The sequence below is a fragment of the Loxodonta africana genome, chromosome 9 (assembly GCF_030014295.1).
Source record: "Loxodonta africana isolate mLoxAfr1 chromosome 9, mLoxAfr1.hap2, whole genome shotgun sequence".
In the NCBI taxonomy this organism is placed as follows: Eukaryota; Metazoa; Chordata; class Mammalia; order Proboscidea; family Elephantidae; genus Loxodonta; species Loxodonta africana.
The window spans coordinates 26,106,325-26,122,933 of NC_087350.1; the positions used below are offsets into that span (position 1 = coordinate 26,106,325).

General features: G+C 42.0%; 1 protein-coding gene across 1 annotated transcript in view; it reads left to right on the forward strand.

Moving 5' to 3' along the window:
• The window catches only part of FRMD3 (FERM domain containing 3), a 364,989-nt gene that overhangs the window by 307,703 nt on the left and 40,677 nt on the right, over positions 1-16,609 (forward strand). The window contains exon 13 of the mRNA XM_003407817.3: positions 7,817-7,941. Coding sequence (XP_003407865.1) covers positions 7,817-7,941 — 125 coding nt within the window. The remainder of the gene's footprint in view (positions 1-7,816; positions 7,942-16,609) is intronic.

A 16,609-nucleotide genomic window follows, 5' to 3' on the forward strand; every position in this document is an offset into this window, starting at 1 on the left:
GGACTAGAAGTCAGGAGGAGACAGGAAAGCTGGTAAGAGGGAACCCAAGGCCGAGAAGGGAGAGTGTTGACATGTCGTGGGGTTGTTAACCAATGTCATTAACAATATGTGTACTAACTGTTTAATGAGAAACTAGTTTGTTCTGTAAACCTTCATCTAAAGTACAATTAAAACGCACACCCACACAAACCCTGTATGCATTAATAGTTCATTCGGTATTTCTCCCCAACCACTATTCACTAATCTACTCTTCTGTCCCTATAGATTTGCCTATTCTGGACATTTCATATAAATGGAATCATACAATTTGTGGTCCTTTGTGATTAACTTCTTTCATTCAGCATGTGTTTTCAAGGTTTATCCATGTTATAGTATGTATTAGGACTTCATTTCTTTATATTGTTGAATAATAGTCTGTTGTGTGGATATATCACATTTTGTTTATCCATTCATAAGTTGATGGACTTTTGGGTTGCTTATACTTCTTGTCTGTTATGAATAATGGTGCTATGAACATTAGTGTACAAGTTTTTATGTAGGCATATGTTTTCATTTCTCTTGGGTGTTTAGGAGAGGAATTGCTAGATCATATGGTAACTCTGTGTTTAACCGTTTGAGGATTTGTCAGACTGTTTTCCAAAATGGCAGCACTATTTTACATTCCCACCAGCAGTGTATAAGGGTTCCAATTTCTCCATATCCTCACCAGCGCTTGTTATTATCTTTTTGATTATACCCATCCTAGCAGGTGTGAACCAGTATCTCATTGGTTTTGATTTGCCTGTCTCTGATGGCTAATGATGTTGAACATCTTTTTGTGTGCTTATTGGCCATTTGTGTATCTTCTTTGGAAAAACATCTATTCAAGACTTTTGTCCATTTTTTAATTGGGTTATTTGTCCTTTTATTATTGAGTTGTAATTGTCCTTTGTATATTATGGATACAAGTTTCTTCTCAGATATATGATTTGCAAACGTTTTTTCCCATTCTGTGATTTGTCTTTTAATTTTATTGATGGCATCCTTTAAAGCACAATTTTTTTTTACTTTTGATGATACAGAGTTTATCTATTTCTTTAGTTGCTTGTGTTTTTGGTGTAATATTTAAGAAACCATTGCCTAATCCATGATCATGAAGATTTACCCCTATATTTTCTTCCAAGTGTTTTATAGTTTTAGCTCTTACATTTAAGTCTTTGTTCCAGTTTGAGTTCATTTTTGTATATGGTGTGAGGCAGGGGTCCAACTTCATTCTTTTGTTGAAAAGACTGTTGTTTTTCCATTTAATTGTCTTGGTGTTCTTGACATTCCTTGACTTGTAGATGATCCTCGCATGGCATCTCCCCCCTGTGTGTCTGTGTCTCTGTGTCTGTTCTCCCATTTATAAGACACCATTCAGAAGTGATTAGGTTTAAGACCCACCCTACTCCAGCATGACCTCATTGAAATAACAAGAGAAAAACCCTATTTCCAAACAGTCATGTTCACAGGTACAGGGATTAGGACTTCAACATATCTTTTTGGGGGACACAATTCAATCCATAATAGGTGGTGATATTATTATTATCATTTCTTATCTAAAAATGGGAAGCTAGACTCTGACACATAGGTGCATAGTAAAATCCCTTAAGATGGGGATTTTGGTGGTTTGGTAACAGGCCAATGCCACTTTCTTTCTCCTCAAGGAGTGGTACAGAAACTCCATGAGCCCTATTGTAGTTACTCTATTTTATGCCACCATTCTTTGAAGCCAAAAATGGATTATACATACAGTTCCCAAAGGATACTTTTCTACCTCATAGAGTACTTAACATTTGATTCAGAAATTGCTCTCTGCTGGAAGTACAATCACAAGGGGGCTGCAAAGCAGGCAGGCGTTTCTGCAGTCAGCTGACAATGGATCTGAGAGTGGAGAAACATGGCACGTACCCTAGCCTGGCTGGGGAGACCTTGCCGTGGAAGAAGGTACCTCAGGTTCCACGGCAGAGTGAAAGCCAATTGGAATTTCCAGCACCTCCTTAAGAAAACTGCCTGACACAGTGGGAACCTGTAGAGCATCAAACCGCAGGACTTTAGGACTAAAAGTACCGGGGTTGTGACCAGAGTCCCCTCAGGGCGTTGTGGGATAAATCATGCAAAAAGGCATGGGGAGTGTCATAAAGCACTGGCCTGAGAATCAGATGGTCTGGGTTTGCGTCCTGGGTCTGCCCATGTGACTGTCTTTAGGTAAGTTACATCACCTCCTTGAGTCTCAGTGTCCTTTTCTGTACATATAGTGCTTTTGTTGTATATCTCACAAGCACACTGAGAAAAAAAAAAAAAATGAGGCAAAGTACATACAAAAGCACTCTGAACTAAAAAAGGGTCATTTTAATTCTGACATTCTATTTTTCATTAAGGAGTCCCTGGGCGGTGCACAAGGTTAAGTGCTTGACTACTAGCCAAAAGGTTGGTGGTTTGAACCTATCCAGAGGAATCTTGAAAGACAGACCCGGTGATCTGCTTCCAAAAGGTCACAGCCCTGATAATCCTACGGAGCAGTTCTACTCTGCACACATGGGATCGACATGAGTTGGAATCGACTCGACTGCAACTAACAACATTTTCCATTAGAGCAGCTATGCTGGTGCACTCTTGCTTTACATGAACAATGGGGGAAACCTGGGTCAGTTAGCACCATTATCAAAGCTGCAAGGAGTGAGTTAAGTAAAAAGAATAATCTTCAGATTAAAGACATTGGTAGGGAAGATAGGAAACTTGCCCCTTAATTCTAATTTTGCTAAATCTTCCTCCCAAACTGTCTTAGTACTGGATACTAAAGCTTGGAGGCCTGGCTTCTTTGTGCCCCAGGGACATCCCTAGTTATATCCACCTTTGGGAGTCCCCGGGTGGTGAAAATGGCACCCTAAATGTTGGAGGTTCAAAAACACACAGAGGTGCCTGGTCCACACAAGCATGGCTCCATGTTGTGCTTTGGAAAGGTAGAATTACAGCCATGAGCAACCCTAAGGCTAGAGGAAAAATCGTGAGTGCTCAAAAAATACACCTCACAATAAAAGATGGGATGCTTATGATATATTTTAATCTCCCTTCCTTGCTCCTCCCTTACTTCCTTCACTCTGCATAGAATTCCCATCCCTGCTTCTTTATCTGTCAAACTCCACCACGCTCTCTAGGACTCATGGCAGGAGTCATCTCCCCTGGGAGGTCTTTCCTGGCTCCCCTCCTTCTTGCTCAAGGCAGGATCAGGTGTCCCTCCATTGTGACCCCATGGAACCTTCTGCCACATTGTTTGTCTCCGCCATCAGTCTCCTCTGTGAATGACATGGAAGTTTTTTTGACAGTGGTTATAGTACACTAGTGGGTCATGAAGTGAAAACAGTGGTTAAGACCAGCACTTTAAACAAATCAAAAAAATTAAAAAAAAAATAGTGAATCACAAACAGCAAGGATCACTATGGTTGTATAAAACATTTGCTTCAGTTATGCCTTTATGCGTGCATATCTGTGTGCTTGTTGTGTGTGCAGTGGGTCATGATATAAAATGTATTTCTTTTTTTTCCCCCCTTGGACTTTTTTTTTTTAAATTGTGCTTTAGGTGAAAGTTTACAAATCAAGTCAGTCTCTTATATAAAAATTTATATACACCTTGCAATATACTCCTAGTTTCTCTCCCACTAATGAGACCGCACACTCCTGCTCTCCACCCTCTGTTTTTGTGTCCATTCAGCCAGCTCCTGTCCCCCTCTGCCTACTCATCTCCCCTCCAGACAGGAGCTGCCCACATAGTCTCATGTGCCTACTTGATCCAAGAAGCTCACTCCTTACCGGTATCATTTTCTATCCTATTGTCCAGTCCAACTGGCTGCCTGCTCCTCCTTCCCTGCCCCGTGCCCATCAGAAATGCCCGTGCTGTAAGGCAGTCTCTACAACCAGCCTCAGGAACACCTGTGTCAGTCTGAAATGGCAACTTGTATCAAGCCAGGATTGTGTTCAGTTTACTTCCCTTTCAAGCCTGGTGACCAATGCCTAGATTATGAAAGAGGGAGAGTGCAGACAGATTGAGAGGAGATGTTTGTGTGCTTTGTAAGGGACAACCCAGAAAGGTGTCAACGAAAAGAAGACATTTATGCACTCTTTTAAGGATGGTTTGGTATTGACAGGAAACATGTGGAGGGAAGAGGGCTCACTTCCTCACCTGCAGGCCTACTTCCCTGCCTGTCAGGGCAGACACCTGGTCTCCCTGCAGCAGGGGGTGTAAATGGGCTTCCCAGCTGCCAGCCAATAGTCTTGACAAGATACCTGCAGTATTTCCTTGCCATCTGCTGCTTGTGGCAGTCACTGACACACGTGCATGCTCCTTTCTGAAGGAGAAAACTGAGCTGAGTTCCATGACTTGTTGATGAAAAGGGTGTAAATGTGAATGGGAATGTTTATTAAATATTGAATATTAAACATTGCACCACTTGTCTGCCATTTTGTCATATCAATATCATCAGTCAGAACAAAGCCAGGGGTCGACTGTAAACTAACCACAGCTGCTCATATGCAAGTTCAAGTTGAAGCTGAAGAATATTAAAACAGGTCCATGAGAGTCAAAATATGACTTTGGGTATATCCCACCTGAATCTGGAGACCATTTCAAGAATAGATTTGATGCATTGAACACTAATGACCAAAGAACAGATGAGTTGTGGGATGACATCGAGGACATCATACATGAAGAAAGCAAAAGGTCATTAAAAAGGCAGGAAAGAAAGAAAAGCCCAAAATGGATGTCAGAAGAGACTCTGAAACTTGCTCTTGAATGTAGAGTAGCTAAAGTGAGTGGAAAAAATGATGAAGTAAAAGAGCTATACAGAAGATTTCAAAGTGTCGCTCGAGAAAACAGAGTAACATATTATAATGAAATGTGCAAAGACCTGGAGTTAGAAAGCCAAAAGGGAAAATCACACTCAGCATTTCTAAAGCTGAAAGAAATGAAAAAATTCGAGCCTCGAGTTGCAATCTTGAAGGATTCTATGGGTAAATTATTGAACGATGCAGGAAGCATAAAAATAAGATAGAAGGAATACACAGAGCCACTGTACCAAAAAGAATTGGTCGACATTCAACCATTTCAGGAGGTAGCATATGATCAAGAACCCCTGGTACTGAAGGAAGAAGTCCAAGCTGCGCTGAAGGTGTTGACAAAAAACAAATCTCCAGGAATTAAAGGAATATCAATTGAGATGTTGCAATAAATGAATGCAATGCTGGAAGTGCTCACTTATCTATGCCAAGAAATTTGGAAGACAGCTACCTGGGCATCTGACTGGATGCTCTATTCCCATGAAAAGTGATCCAACCAAATGAGAAATTATCACACAATTTCATTAATATTGCATGCAAGTAAAATTTTGCTGAAGATAATTAAAAAGATGGTTACAGCAGTACAAGGACAGGTAACTGCTAGAAATTCAAGCCAGATTCAGAAGAGGATGTGAAATGAGGGATATCATTACTGATGTTGATGGATCTTGGCTGAAAGCAGAGAACACCAGAAGGATGTTTACCTGTGTTTTATTGTCTATACAAAGGCATTGGACTGTGTGGATCATAACAAGTTATGGGTAACATTGTGGAGAATGGGAATTCCAGAACACTTAATTGTGGTCATCAAGAAATCAGGAAAGGTATGCATCAGGGTTGTATCCTTTCACCATACTTATTTGTCTGTATGCTGAACAAATAATCTGAGAAGCTGGGCGATATGAAGAACATGGCAGACTCGTTAACAACCTGCAATATGCAAATGACACAACCTTCCTTACTGAAAGCAAAGTGGACTTTTACTGATGGATAAAAATCAAAGACTACAGCCTTCAGTAGGGATTACACCTCAACATAAAGAAAACAAAAATCCTCACAACTGGACCAAAAAGCAACATCATGATAAATGGAGAAAATATTGAAGTTGTCAAGGATTTCATTTTACTTGGATCCACAATCAATGGCCATGGAAGCAGCAGTAAATAAATCAATTGACGAATCGCAGTTGGCAAATCTGCTGCAAAAGACCTTTTTTAAGTGTTAGAAATCAAAGATGTCACTCTGAGGAATGAGGTGGGCCCGACCCAAGCCGTGGTATTTTCAGTCACCTCATAAACATGCAATAAATAAGGAAGACTGAAGAGCTGATGCCTTTGAATTATGGTGTTGGAGAGGAATATTGAATATACATGGACTGTCAGAAAAGCAAACAAGTCTGTCTTGGAAGAAGTACAGCCAGGATGCTTCTTGGAAACCAGAATGGTGAGACTTTGTCTCACATACTTTAGACATGTTATCAGAAGGATCAGTCCCTGGAGAAGGACATTATGCTTGGTAAGGTAGAGGGTCAGTGAAAAAGAGGAAGACCCTTGACAAGATGGTTTGACACAGTGGCTGCAATAGTGAGCTCAAACAGAGCAATGATTTTGAGGATGGCGCAGGAGTGGGCAGTGTTTCGTTCTGTTGTACATGGGTTTGCTATGAGTTGGGACAGACTTGCTGGCACCTAACAACAACAACAACAAATATTAAACATTCGATGTCCAGCCACACAAAAATGTAGCTGTAAAATGTCTGTGCCTATGTCTGGCAGGATTTTATTGTTGTTAGATTACTTTGAGCCATGTTCTTCTTTCATTCTTCTGTTTATCTAGGTCAGTGATACCGACCTCTGATGTCTTTTTTATTCTCCCATGCCCTTAAAAAAAAAAAAAAACTTGTAAATATAAATATATGTGTAATAAGACATTTGCCATTTTACTGTTGTTCACATGTACAATTCAGTGACCTTAATTATGTTTGTCACGTTGTTCCACCACCACCATTATCCGTCTCCAGATTTTTCCATCATCCTTAACAGAAGCTTAGTGTGCCCTAGCAATGAGTTCCCCCTCTCCCCTTTCTCCCACCTGCCCCTGGCAACTGCCTAAAAACTTTGGTCACTATATACTTTGGTCAGTAGACATTCCATATGAGTGGGATCATACAATATTTGTCCTTTTGTGCCTAACTTATTTCACTCAACGTATTGTTTTCAAGGTTCTTCTATCAGGACTCAATTTCTCTTCATGGCTGAGTAATATTCCATTGTATGTGTGCAACACATTTTGTTCATGCATTCTTTTGTTGGTGGGTACTTAGGGTGTTTCTACCTTTGACTGTTGTGAATAATGCTGCAATGAACATTGGTGTACACGCGTCTGCAGGGGCGGATTATCCAATAGGCAAGGTAAGCGTGGTGCTTACCTTCCTTACCAGATCGTCTGTAGTGGACAATTTCACATTTTTTCAGCACATCAAAGATTCTGCTTTTAGGTGTGAGTGGCATCTGTCTCTCTCCCTATCCCGCAGCACCTTCCTACAGAATCAAAGCCTCTTTTCAAATGTACAATCAAAGATGTTGTGAAACCATATTGAAATTGTTCACTGCAGATTAGTAAGTAAGCAGAAGTACCTTCCCTATTGGATAATCTGCCACTGTGTGTCTATGTTCATGCCTTTTTTAGATGTCTGTGTTGTCACCTAGCATGTCCAACTCTGTTGGCATATGGCTAAATATATTTTCTTTCACTGTGTTGAGTTAGAACATACGGACATTTTATTAGCACCTTAAGAATAAAAAGTGCTGTGAGTCTTGAGTGTTAAATCGTCTTTACCACCGGCCTAATCCACTGTGTATGTCCAGAGGCAGTTTTCAGCTCGAATAAGCAGGCTGAGGTGGAGGGGGCCAGCGTTTGCAGTGATTCATGGAAACCAACTCCATCTGGTTTGTGTCTGTTTTCAGAACCAACATTACTCAGAGCCGCAGTTCCCACTCCCTGAACAAACAGCTCATCATTAACATGGAACCCCTGCAACCCTTGCTGCCTTCTCCCAGTGAACAGGAAGAGGAACTTCCCCTGGGTGAGGGTAAGTCAGCCACGTCATTCCAGAGGCCGGCACTGCAGGCTCAGTCTGGAGGAACTAGAGTGGTACCAACCCTGGGTCCATTGAGTGATGGGGTGGGATGGGGGTCGGGGTGAGTCATAAACTGTGTTTGTAGTAAATGAGCTATTTGCAGATGGATAGCCTTGTAATATGGGGAGTTCTATCACTTTTTCTTGGAGGGAAGTCATAGGTATAAAATACTCTTAAAATTACACAGTAAAGCAATAATGGTGTTAGTCTTACATTGTCCAATATGGTAACTGCTAGCCACAGGTGGCTATTTAAAACTAGGTTTTAATTAATTAAAATGAAATAAAATAAAAAAATTCAGTTCCTCAGTCACACTAGCCAGATTTCCAATGCTCAGTAGCTATGTGTGGCTGACGGCTACCATGATGGACAGTGCAGATCAAGAACATTTCCATCATTGCAGAATGTACTGTTGGATGGCGAGGTTTTAGATTATAATCACAATTAAATTGGTGGTTATAAAAAATTTTCCACAAGCATCTCTACACTGGTCATTCCTTTTTTGCCTCAGTCTTTCTCCAGCCTCTTGTTCCCTTTTCCACAGATACCTCATCTGCAGATTGGACACCCACTAAAATGTATAAGACCCACTTCAATTCAGAAATTGTTATATTTTTAAAGGCTATCGTGTATGTGCTTCTAGACTTCTTTGTTTTTAAGGACTTCACTTACTTCAGGAAAGAGTTTCACCACTTCTGTTTGCCATAGGTACCTGGTGAGGCAAAACTCACTGTGCCATCTCCCACTCTTATTAATATCAAAGCAAATTGAAAAAACAACCATGCATCCAAAAATAGACTTATTGGAACCCTGAACAGAAATGTAATATGCTTTTCCTTAACTCTAAGTGATTTCAGCTTCATCTTTTAAAATCTGGATCCTGGGTAGTTTTAAGAGGGCAGGTAGTTTAAGAGGACTGTCCCCAAAAGGCAGTCTTCACCTACAGTTTCAAGTCAAGAATTCCTTTGATAGGAGAAAACTTTTCAGTCCATAATAAGAATATGGCTTGGAAAGCCAATGCCCTTATGAGTGGTAGCAGCAGCTCATTCACACTAAAATGTAAAGAATTTTAGTAACTCTTTTCCTGAAAAGAAGCTTCCATGGTTAGAAGGGGAATTGGGCAACTGGGTGCCAAAAATCCCATGGAGCAAAGGGAAAGTCTGCAAATGTGGAGAATGGAATCTTAGAAGAACCTTTTCACCCTAAGCTGAGCTGCAAGATGATAATGAGAATGGTCTGGTATAAAGGCCTTTACCATCTGCCTTAGCAACTATCTCTGTGTGTTCCTTGTTAAATTCATTTTCTTAGAGTCTTTTGGGGTCCCTGTTACTTGCGTACATTTTTCAGCACTTGTCTGTTCTTGTATGTTCTGTAAGAGAAAGAAAAGCAGCCTTCATTCCTGGGACACCAATGATCTTCTGGGCTTCCTCCCATATGCCTGGAATATAGCTCTAAACAAAGATGATTTTTCTGCCTTTATGGATGGCCTCTGTGTCTGAGCTTTTGGGCACATACAGTATGATGAATTTTGTTTCATCCTTATATTTTGATCTTTTAGTACTTTTTATGTCTGAGAAAGAGTCAAATTAAAAGAGGCTAGGGATTCATTCATTCCTTGATACAACAAATACAACTTTTGCAACTTATAGACCACACTCCCCGTAGGCAAGTTGCTGTGGCCTATGAAGATGAAGACATACCCTCTTCTTGGAAAGCTCCTCGGCTGTTGGGGAGACAGCAACAGGATCACAGAGGTGATAAATAGGTTCTGCCTGTGGACTGAACTACATGTTCACTTTTCTTCATGCCTCGTTAGATATCAGTGCCTTCAACTGCCTGGAGAGCATGTTATTCCTTTTTAGTCATATTACAGTGTCTGTGATGGTTAAAGTTGTGTGTCACCTTGGCTGGGCCATGGTTCTCGGTGGCTTGGCAGTTATGATGTAGTTTGGCAGCTATGGAATGATGTTAGCACCTCCATAATGAGATCTGATAAAATGTAGTCATCTCTATGATGAGATCTGCTATGAGCAGCAATCATCCGAAAGGGAGTTTCCTTGGGGGTGTGGCCTGCATCAATATATGTGGACTTTCTGGTGAAGCTCACTAGCATTTGTTCACTCTGTATCCTGCAGCTGGCTCCTCACCTGACCGTTGGCTCTTGGGACTTGATCTAGTAGCTTACCCACTGATCTTGGGATTCACTGGCCTCCGTAGCCTGTGAGCCACTGGCCTGTTCTCTGACCTGCTGATTTTAGGTTCACCAGCCCCTGCAGTTCTGTGGGTCAGGAGAAGCCTCCAGCCTGACCCACAGGCTTGAGGCTTTCCAGCCTCTACAACCGTGTGAGCGCCATTTCCTTGATATAAATCTGTGTGTGTGTTTATATGTATATATATGTATATCCCGTTGCCATCTGGTCTATTCTGACTCATAGGAACCCTATAGGACAGAGTAGAACTGCCCCACAGAGTTTCCAAGGAGCTCCTGGTGGATTTGAACTGCCGACCATTTGGTTAGCAGCCATAGCACTTAACCACTATGCACCAGGGTTTCCAATGTGTATATGTATATACGTATGTATATAAGTGTATATATATATATATATATATATATGTATAAAAATATATACACATACCAGTGAAGCATATGATATTGCTTCTCTAGAGAGCCCAGCTCAAGACAATGCCTAATAGAAAATCAGTGGGCAAAGGAATAAATGAACATGACTGAGAGGCGGAGGGGATGGTGAGTGGGCAGGTATACCTGCATTGGTGTGTGGGGGGGGCTGGATCATGACGGATCTCATATGACTGGCTGGAGAATTTAGACTTTAATTGGGCAATTGGGAGATACTGAAAGATTTCAAGCATGGAAATCACATCTTGAAATGGTATATTAGAGCATTCTGCTGGTGGCGTATAGAGGACAGGTTAGAGGAGGCCATCCTTTGGTTTGTGCTTGACTAGTAACTGAAAGGTTGGTGGTTCAAATTCGTTCATCCAGTCATGCTATGGAAGAAAGGCTGGTGATCTACTCCGGTAAGACTGAAGCCTTTGAAAGCCCCGTGGAGGGTAGTTCTACTCTGAAACACGTGAGGTTTCCATGAGTCAGAAGTGACTCGACAGCAAAAGGTTTAGTTTTTCTTTTTTAGGTTGAAGCAGGGTTTCTCAACCTTGAGACTATTGACATTTAGGGCCAGATGATTCTTTGTTGGGGACTGTCCTGTGGATTGTAGGAGGTTCAGAGGCATCCTTGACCTCTGTCTCCTAGATGCCAGTAGTACCTTCCCAGTATGACACCAGGTGTCTCCTGGGGGACAAAGTTGCCCCTGGTTGACAACCACTGGGCTAGAGGAACAGTGAGCACATTGCAAAAGCCCAAAGAACAGCTAAACAAGGGCTGAGCTAAGGCAGGGAGAGTGGGACCAGGAGGAGCAGCGGATTCGACACGTATTAAGAGGCAAAGCTGTTGAGATGTGGTCACTGATTGCATAGCAGGTAAGAAGCCCATCAACTCCTACCTTCAAGCTCTTGCCCTTGACACAGAGGCTTTGACTGTGAGTGGAAAGACTTCAACCTCTTTATTTTAATGGTGAGACTCTTGAGACCCAGGAAGGCTTAAGGGACATGTCAGTATCACACAGGGAATCCCTAGTAAAAACGATTTTGTTTGGATATTGGAGCCACTGGGAGGGTTAGGTACTGTGCATCGCTTCGCTGAGCTTCAAACACACAGTGGAGGAGTCTCGGACATTCCTGCTCACTTTTGATGTTACCATCATTCCTCATCCCTACATAATGATTCAGATGCTTGTTTGGGGGAGTTTCAAATCACACATTTTTCACCAAGTTTTCTCCCATCAAAGGAATTCTTGCCTTGAAACTGCAGGGAAAGGTGATCTTTTGGGGACAGGGTGACCCATCCTCTTGAAATTGTCCAGATTCAGATTCATAAGCAGGCCAAGGTCAGCATCCAGCTCCTGTTAAAAGAATTGTCTGATTTAGAATTTTTTAAAGATCAGGTTGGGAGAGGAAAGGCCTTAATCCTAGTCCTGGGGAGCTCCATCTCTGTGAGGTCATGGGAAAGCCATGTGGCACCTGGTCTCAGATGAGTGTATGTGGTGGCATCTCTGTCACCACCATGCCTCTCTGAGATCAAGGTCACCCATTTGTCTGATAAACTGTTTTCACTGTTCCCAGAACTTCGGATTTCTCAAAGACAGCTGGGTAGGGCTTTATTGCCCAGAGTAGCCCACTGGTGTTCAAAGAGAATGTCTGACCCCCTCGCCATACAACAGCTGCAGGATTAGCGGCGACGTTGGCTGCATCTGGGTGGAGAAAAAAACGCAATCAGGTCCTAGACACTACCAGGCAACCAGAAAGTTTTCTTGTTACACAAAAGTTGCTTGGCTACAAGATCCAAGTAAATTGGTGCTATGGAAAACTTGAGTGGAGAAGGGCAAACCATTTGAAAAGTGCCACTTAGACCATATGAGAATTTCAAGCGAAGACAAGGTTGAGAGTGGGACTTGTTCTGGGTGAAAATGACGTTTTAAGGAGTCATTAATCTGAATGCATTCCTTTGCAAAATGGAGTAGATTCTCCATAGTGCAGGCACTAAAATGCTTTGCATGTTTTATTGGTGGTGTCTGTTTTTCATTATGGAAAAATGCTGGGTTATGGTAGAGACGAGGAGTGAAATTAATCAGGTGAAACTTGATAGTTAGCAATTACTGACGAGTAGTGAAGATCATTCTTGTCAGTCATGATGATAGTGTATAATGAAGCAGGTAGGAAAACTATGCCTTTTTTTCCCTTGGTAGTCAAAACTAAATTAGAGTTGAAAATGTTTGATACCCTCCTGCTGGCAATACTAAAGTGTAGTAGATACACTAGATTTTCTATAAAGGAAAGTCTTGGGGGTGGCAGTTTGGTTGGATTGAGGGTGGTTTGAAGCTGCATTTGTGTATGACTGAGAAAATGTCCATATCAAAGAATAGATAGGAGTCCCTGGTGGTGCAAATGATTAACGCACCTGGGTGCCAACTGAAAAGTTAGCGTTTGAGTCCATTCAGAGGTGTCTTGGAAGAAATGCTTGGTGATCTACTTCTGAAAAGTCCGCCATTGAAAACCCTGTGGAACCCAGTTCTATTCTGACACACGTAGGGTCTCCATGAGTTGGAGCCGACTCGCCAGCAGCTTTTTTTTTTTTTTTTTAAGGGAAGTGGTTGAACTAACTCCCAAGCCACCCTTTGGTATTGTCCCTGTAAATATTTGTGTGTGTGCATGGATTTTGCTCTGTGTGTGTGGTATGTGTGTGTGGTGTGTGTTGGGGGGGGGTGTTTAAAGGGTTGTTTGCTGTATCGATCCATAACCACAGACTGCTTCAAGTGGCTTCACTGAAATTCCAGAAAGTCTACATGTGAACATGTGAAGGCATTTTGAGCGTATAAAAGGAACATTGTCCTCATCCATGAGGAATGCCACACCCTTAATTCTACCCACCTGTCTTAGTCATCGAGTGCTGCTATAACAGAAATACCACAAGTGGGTGGCTTTAATGAAGAGAAGTTTATTTTTTCAGTCTAGGAGGCTAGAAGTCCAAATTCAGGGTGACAGCTCCAGGGAAAGGCTGTCTGTCTGTCTGTGCTGGCTCTGGGGGAAGGTCCTTGTCATCAATCTTCACCTGGTCTAGGAGTTTCTCGGTCCAAAGGGTGTGCTCCACTCCTTGTGCTTCTTTCTCAGTGGTATGAGGTTCCCCTCTTCTCTGCTCACTTCTCTCTTTCATATCTCAATAGAGATTGACTCAAGATACAACCTAATCCTATAGATTGAGTCCTGCCTGTTAACGTAACTGCCTCTAATCTTGCCTCATTAACATCATAGAGGTTAGGATTTACAATGCATAGGATGATCACATTAGATCATAAAATGGTGGACAACCATACAATACTGGAAATCATGGCCTAGCCAAGTTGACACACATTTTGGGGGGTCACAATTCAATCCATAACACCACCCTTACTCCAACACACGTAACAGGTGACCTGTGGGGCCGACTGCACTTTCCACGTCCAGGTTCTCCAGCATCACATCAGGCAGAGACTTCCGTACAGTACACAGTTGCTTCAGTTCCATCACTAGTGAAGTCTCACAGCCCAAGGCTTGTATGGTTATGCTGGCTGTGAATTGATTTTCTCACTCTCTGCCTGGTCTGTTCTCCTCACTGCTTATCTGATATGAAAATCCTCCTCCCTTTTTTCTCCCTTTATGGAGTTCCTTGGCCATGGCTCAGAAGAGATTTACCCTCCTTCTCCCCGCTTCAGTGTCTTTCTTCCTAGCCATTTCCTGCCATGCATAAGCCATTTCTTGCCTGTGGCTCAGGTATGTCAGGGCACATGCATTAGGAGCGATCGCTGGTCTTTTTGAAATTTCTCTTACGTTGTGTTCCATAAAACAGTAAGAAGTGTTTATAAATCCTGTGCAGCCCTCCTTCCCCTTGTCATTACTGCTACCTGGTGATGGCTGTCCAATAAGAACCAACTCTAATTGCACTGGTCCATGCCATAGGGTTTTGTGATTGCTATTTGTCTTTATTTTCTGATTATAAAATTAATACATCACTGTCTTAGTTATCTAGTGCACTGTAACATAAATACCACGAATGGATGGCTTTAACAAAGATAAATTTACTCTCTTAGAGTCTAGGAGGCTAAAAGTCTGAATTTAGGTTGCCAGCTCCAGGGAGAGGCTTTCTCTTTCTGTTGGCACTGGGGGGAGGTACTTGTCATCAGTCTTCACCTGGTCTAGGAGCTTCTCAGCACAGGGACCCCAGGTCCAAAGGATGTGCTCCCCTCCTGGTTCTTCATTCTTGGTGGCATGAGGTCCCCTTGTCCCTCCGCTTGCTTCTCTCTTTTATATATCAAAAGTTTGACTCAAGATACAACCTAATCCTGTAGACTGAGTCCTGGCTCATTAATATAACTGCCTCTAATCATTAACATTATAGAGGTTAGCATTTAGAACACATAGGAAAATCACATTAGTCAACAAAATGGCAGACGATCACACAATACTGGGAATCATGGCCTAGCAAAGTTGACACACATTTTGGGGGGACACAATTCAATCCATAACAATCACCTTCTAGAAAATTTGGAAAGCACAGAATAACATAAAAAACAGAAAAGAAAGCACCTCTCAGATTATCCGACTTCCTAGAAGATTCACAATGTGAACGTGTTAGCAATTTCTTGCCCTATGCATTTTAACGTCTTTGCCATCATCCTCCATATACAAATTTTTAAATTCCTGGTTCGCTGGCTTAATGTTGAAAATGTTAGTACATCATGACGTCGTTAAACTGCAGGTCAAGCAGTGGGTTGGGAAAATATTTAGCACACATGCAGCTGAATGGGTTAATATACTAAATTAGAAGAAACTCATACAAAACACTGTTTTATGCATCATTATAGCAATGCATGTGTCTGGGCTATCCTTAACGTTCCCATTTAATGGCATCTATAGCCTCCGCTGCCGACAGGCACACAGCAACCACGTCTGTTTCTGCAGGAGCTCGGAGTCTCCACGGAGCAGAGAGCAGCTTCTGGTTTTATTTATAACTGTGGTATTGGATTAGCAAATTCAGAACTCATCCCTGCATCTATTCACTGGGTTTTGTTGTTGTTGTTTATCTATTCAATGCTGGAAGAAAGCAGCACAGTTTGGGTCAGCAGCTCCTCTAGGGTAGGAGATGCCCAGAGCAGCTCAGGGGATGAGATGAAGGCCTGAGCAAGCTCTGCAAATTTACCTTTCACAGGCTTTTCCAAAGCTTTTCACCTTCCCTCTTTTGTGCTTTTGTTTGGAGTTTGTCGCCTCTTTGGAACTCTGGTTTCTGGTATTTGATTATACCTAAAACACTCACAGAAAGTTTGTATCACTCAAAAAGATAGTTGGAATTTTAAGTGTTTACTATGCTTTAAGTAAACGAAATGCCTTGTTCTTGGTGCAATTTAAGCGCCTCCAATCTTGAAAAGATTTCCTCTTCTACATTATAAGATTCCAGCCGTGTGCATCATTGCAGTGCTGTAGCTGGCTAATTCCCCATAAATATTTCCTTTTATTAAATATAGTAGTCTTCAGTGTAAGCAGCTGCTGTGTTTCTGCATTTACGCCTTAGACAGGATGGGGAAAGAGAAGCTCTACTTTTGGTTGCCCCGATGGACAGCTGGGTGACCAGGGACAAGATTCCCCACCTTTCTGAGCCTCATTTTGCATATTTATAAAACAAGAAGATTGGACTTGACAACTTCTCACTGGGAATGGGAACTCAATGATAGGAATACTTTTCATAACTTTTTAAGGTTAGAAGGAATATTGATGATTGTGTAGCCCAGGGGTCAGCAAACCACAGCCCGGGGGCCAGATCCAGCCCCTCCGCCTGTTTATTGTGGTCTGCAAGCTGAGAAATAGTAATTTTACGTTTATAAGTGGTTACATTTTGAATAATTGTATAAATGGCTACATAGTAGCCTCAAATTTGTCTCGTGGCCCACAAAGCTTAGCATTTACTATCTCGCTCTGTATAGAAAAAGTTTGCTGACCCCAGATCTAGCACACC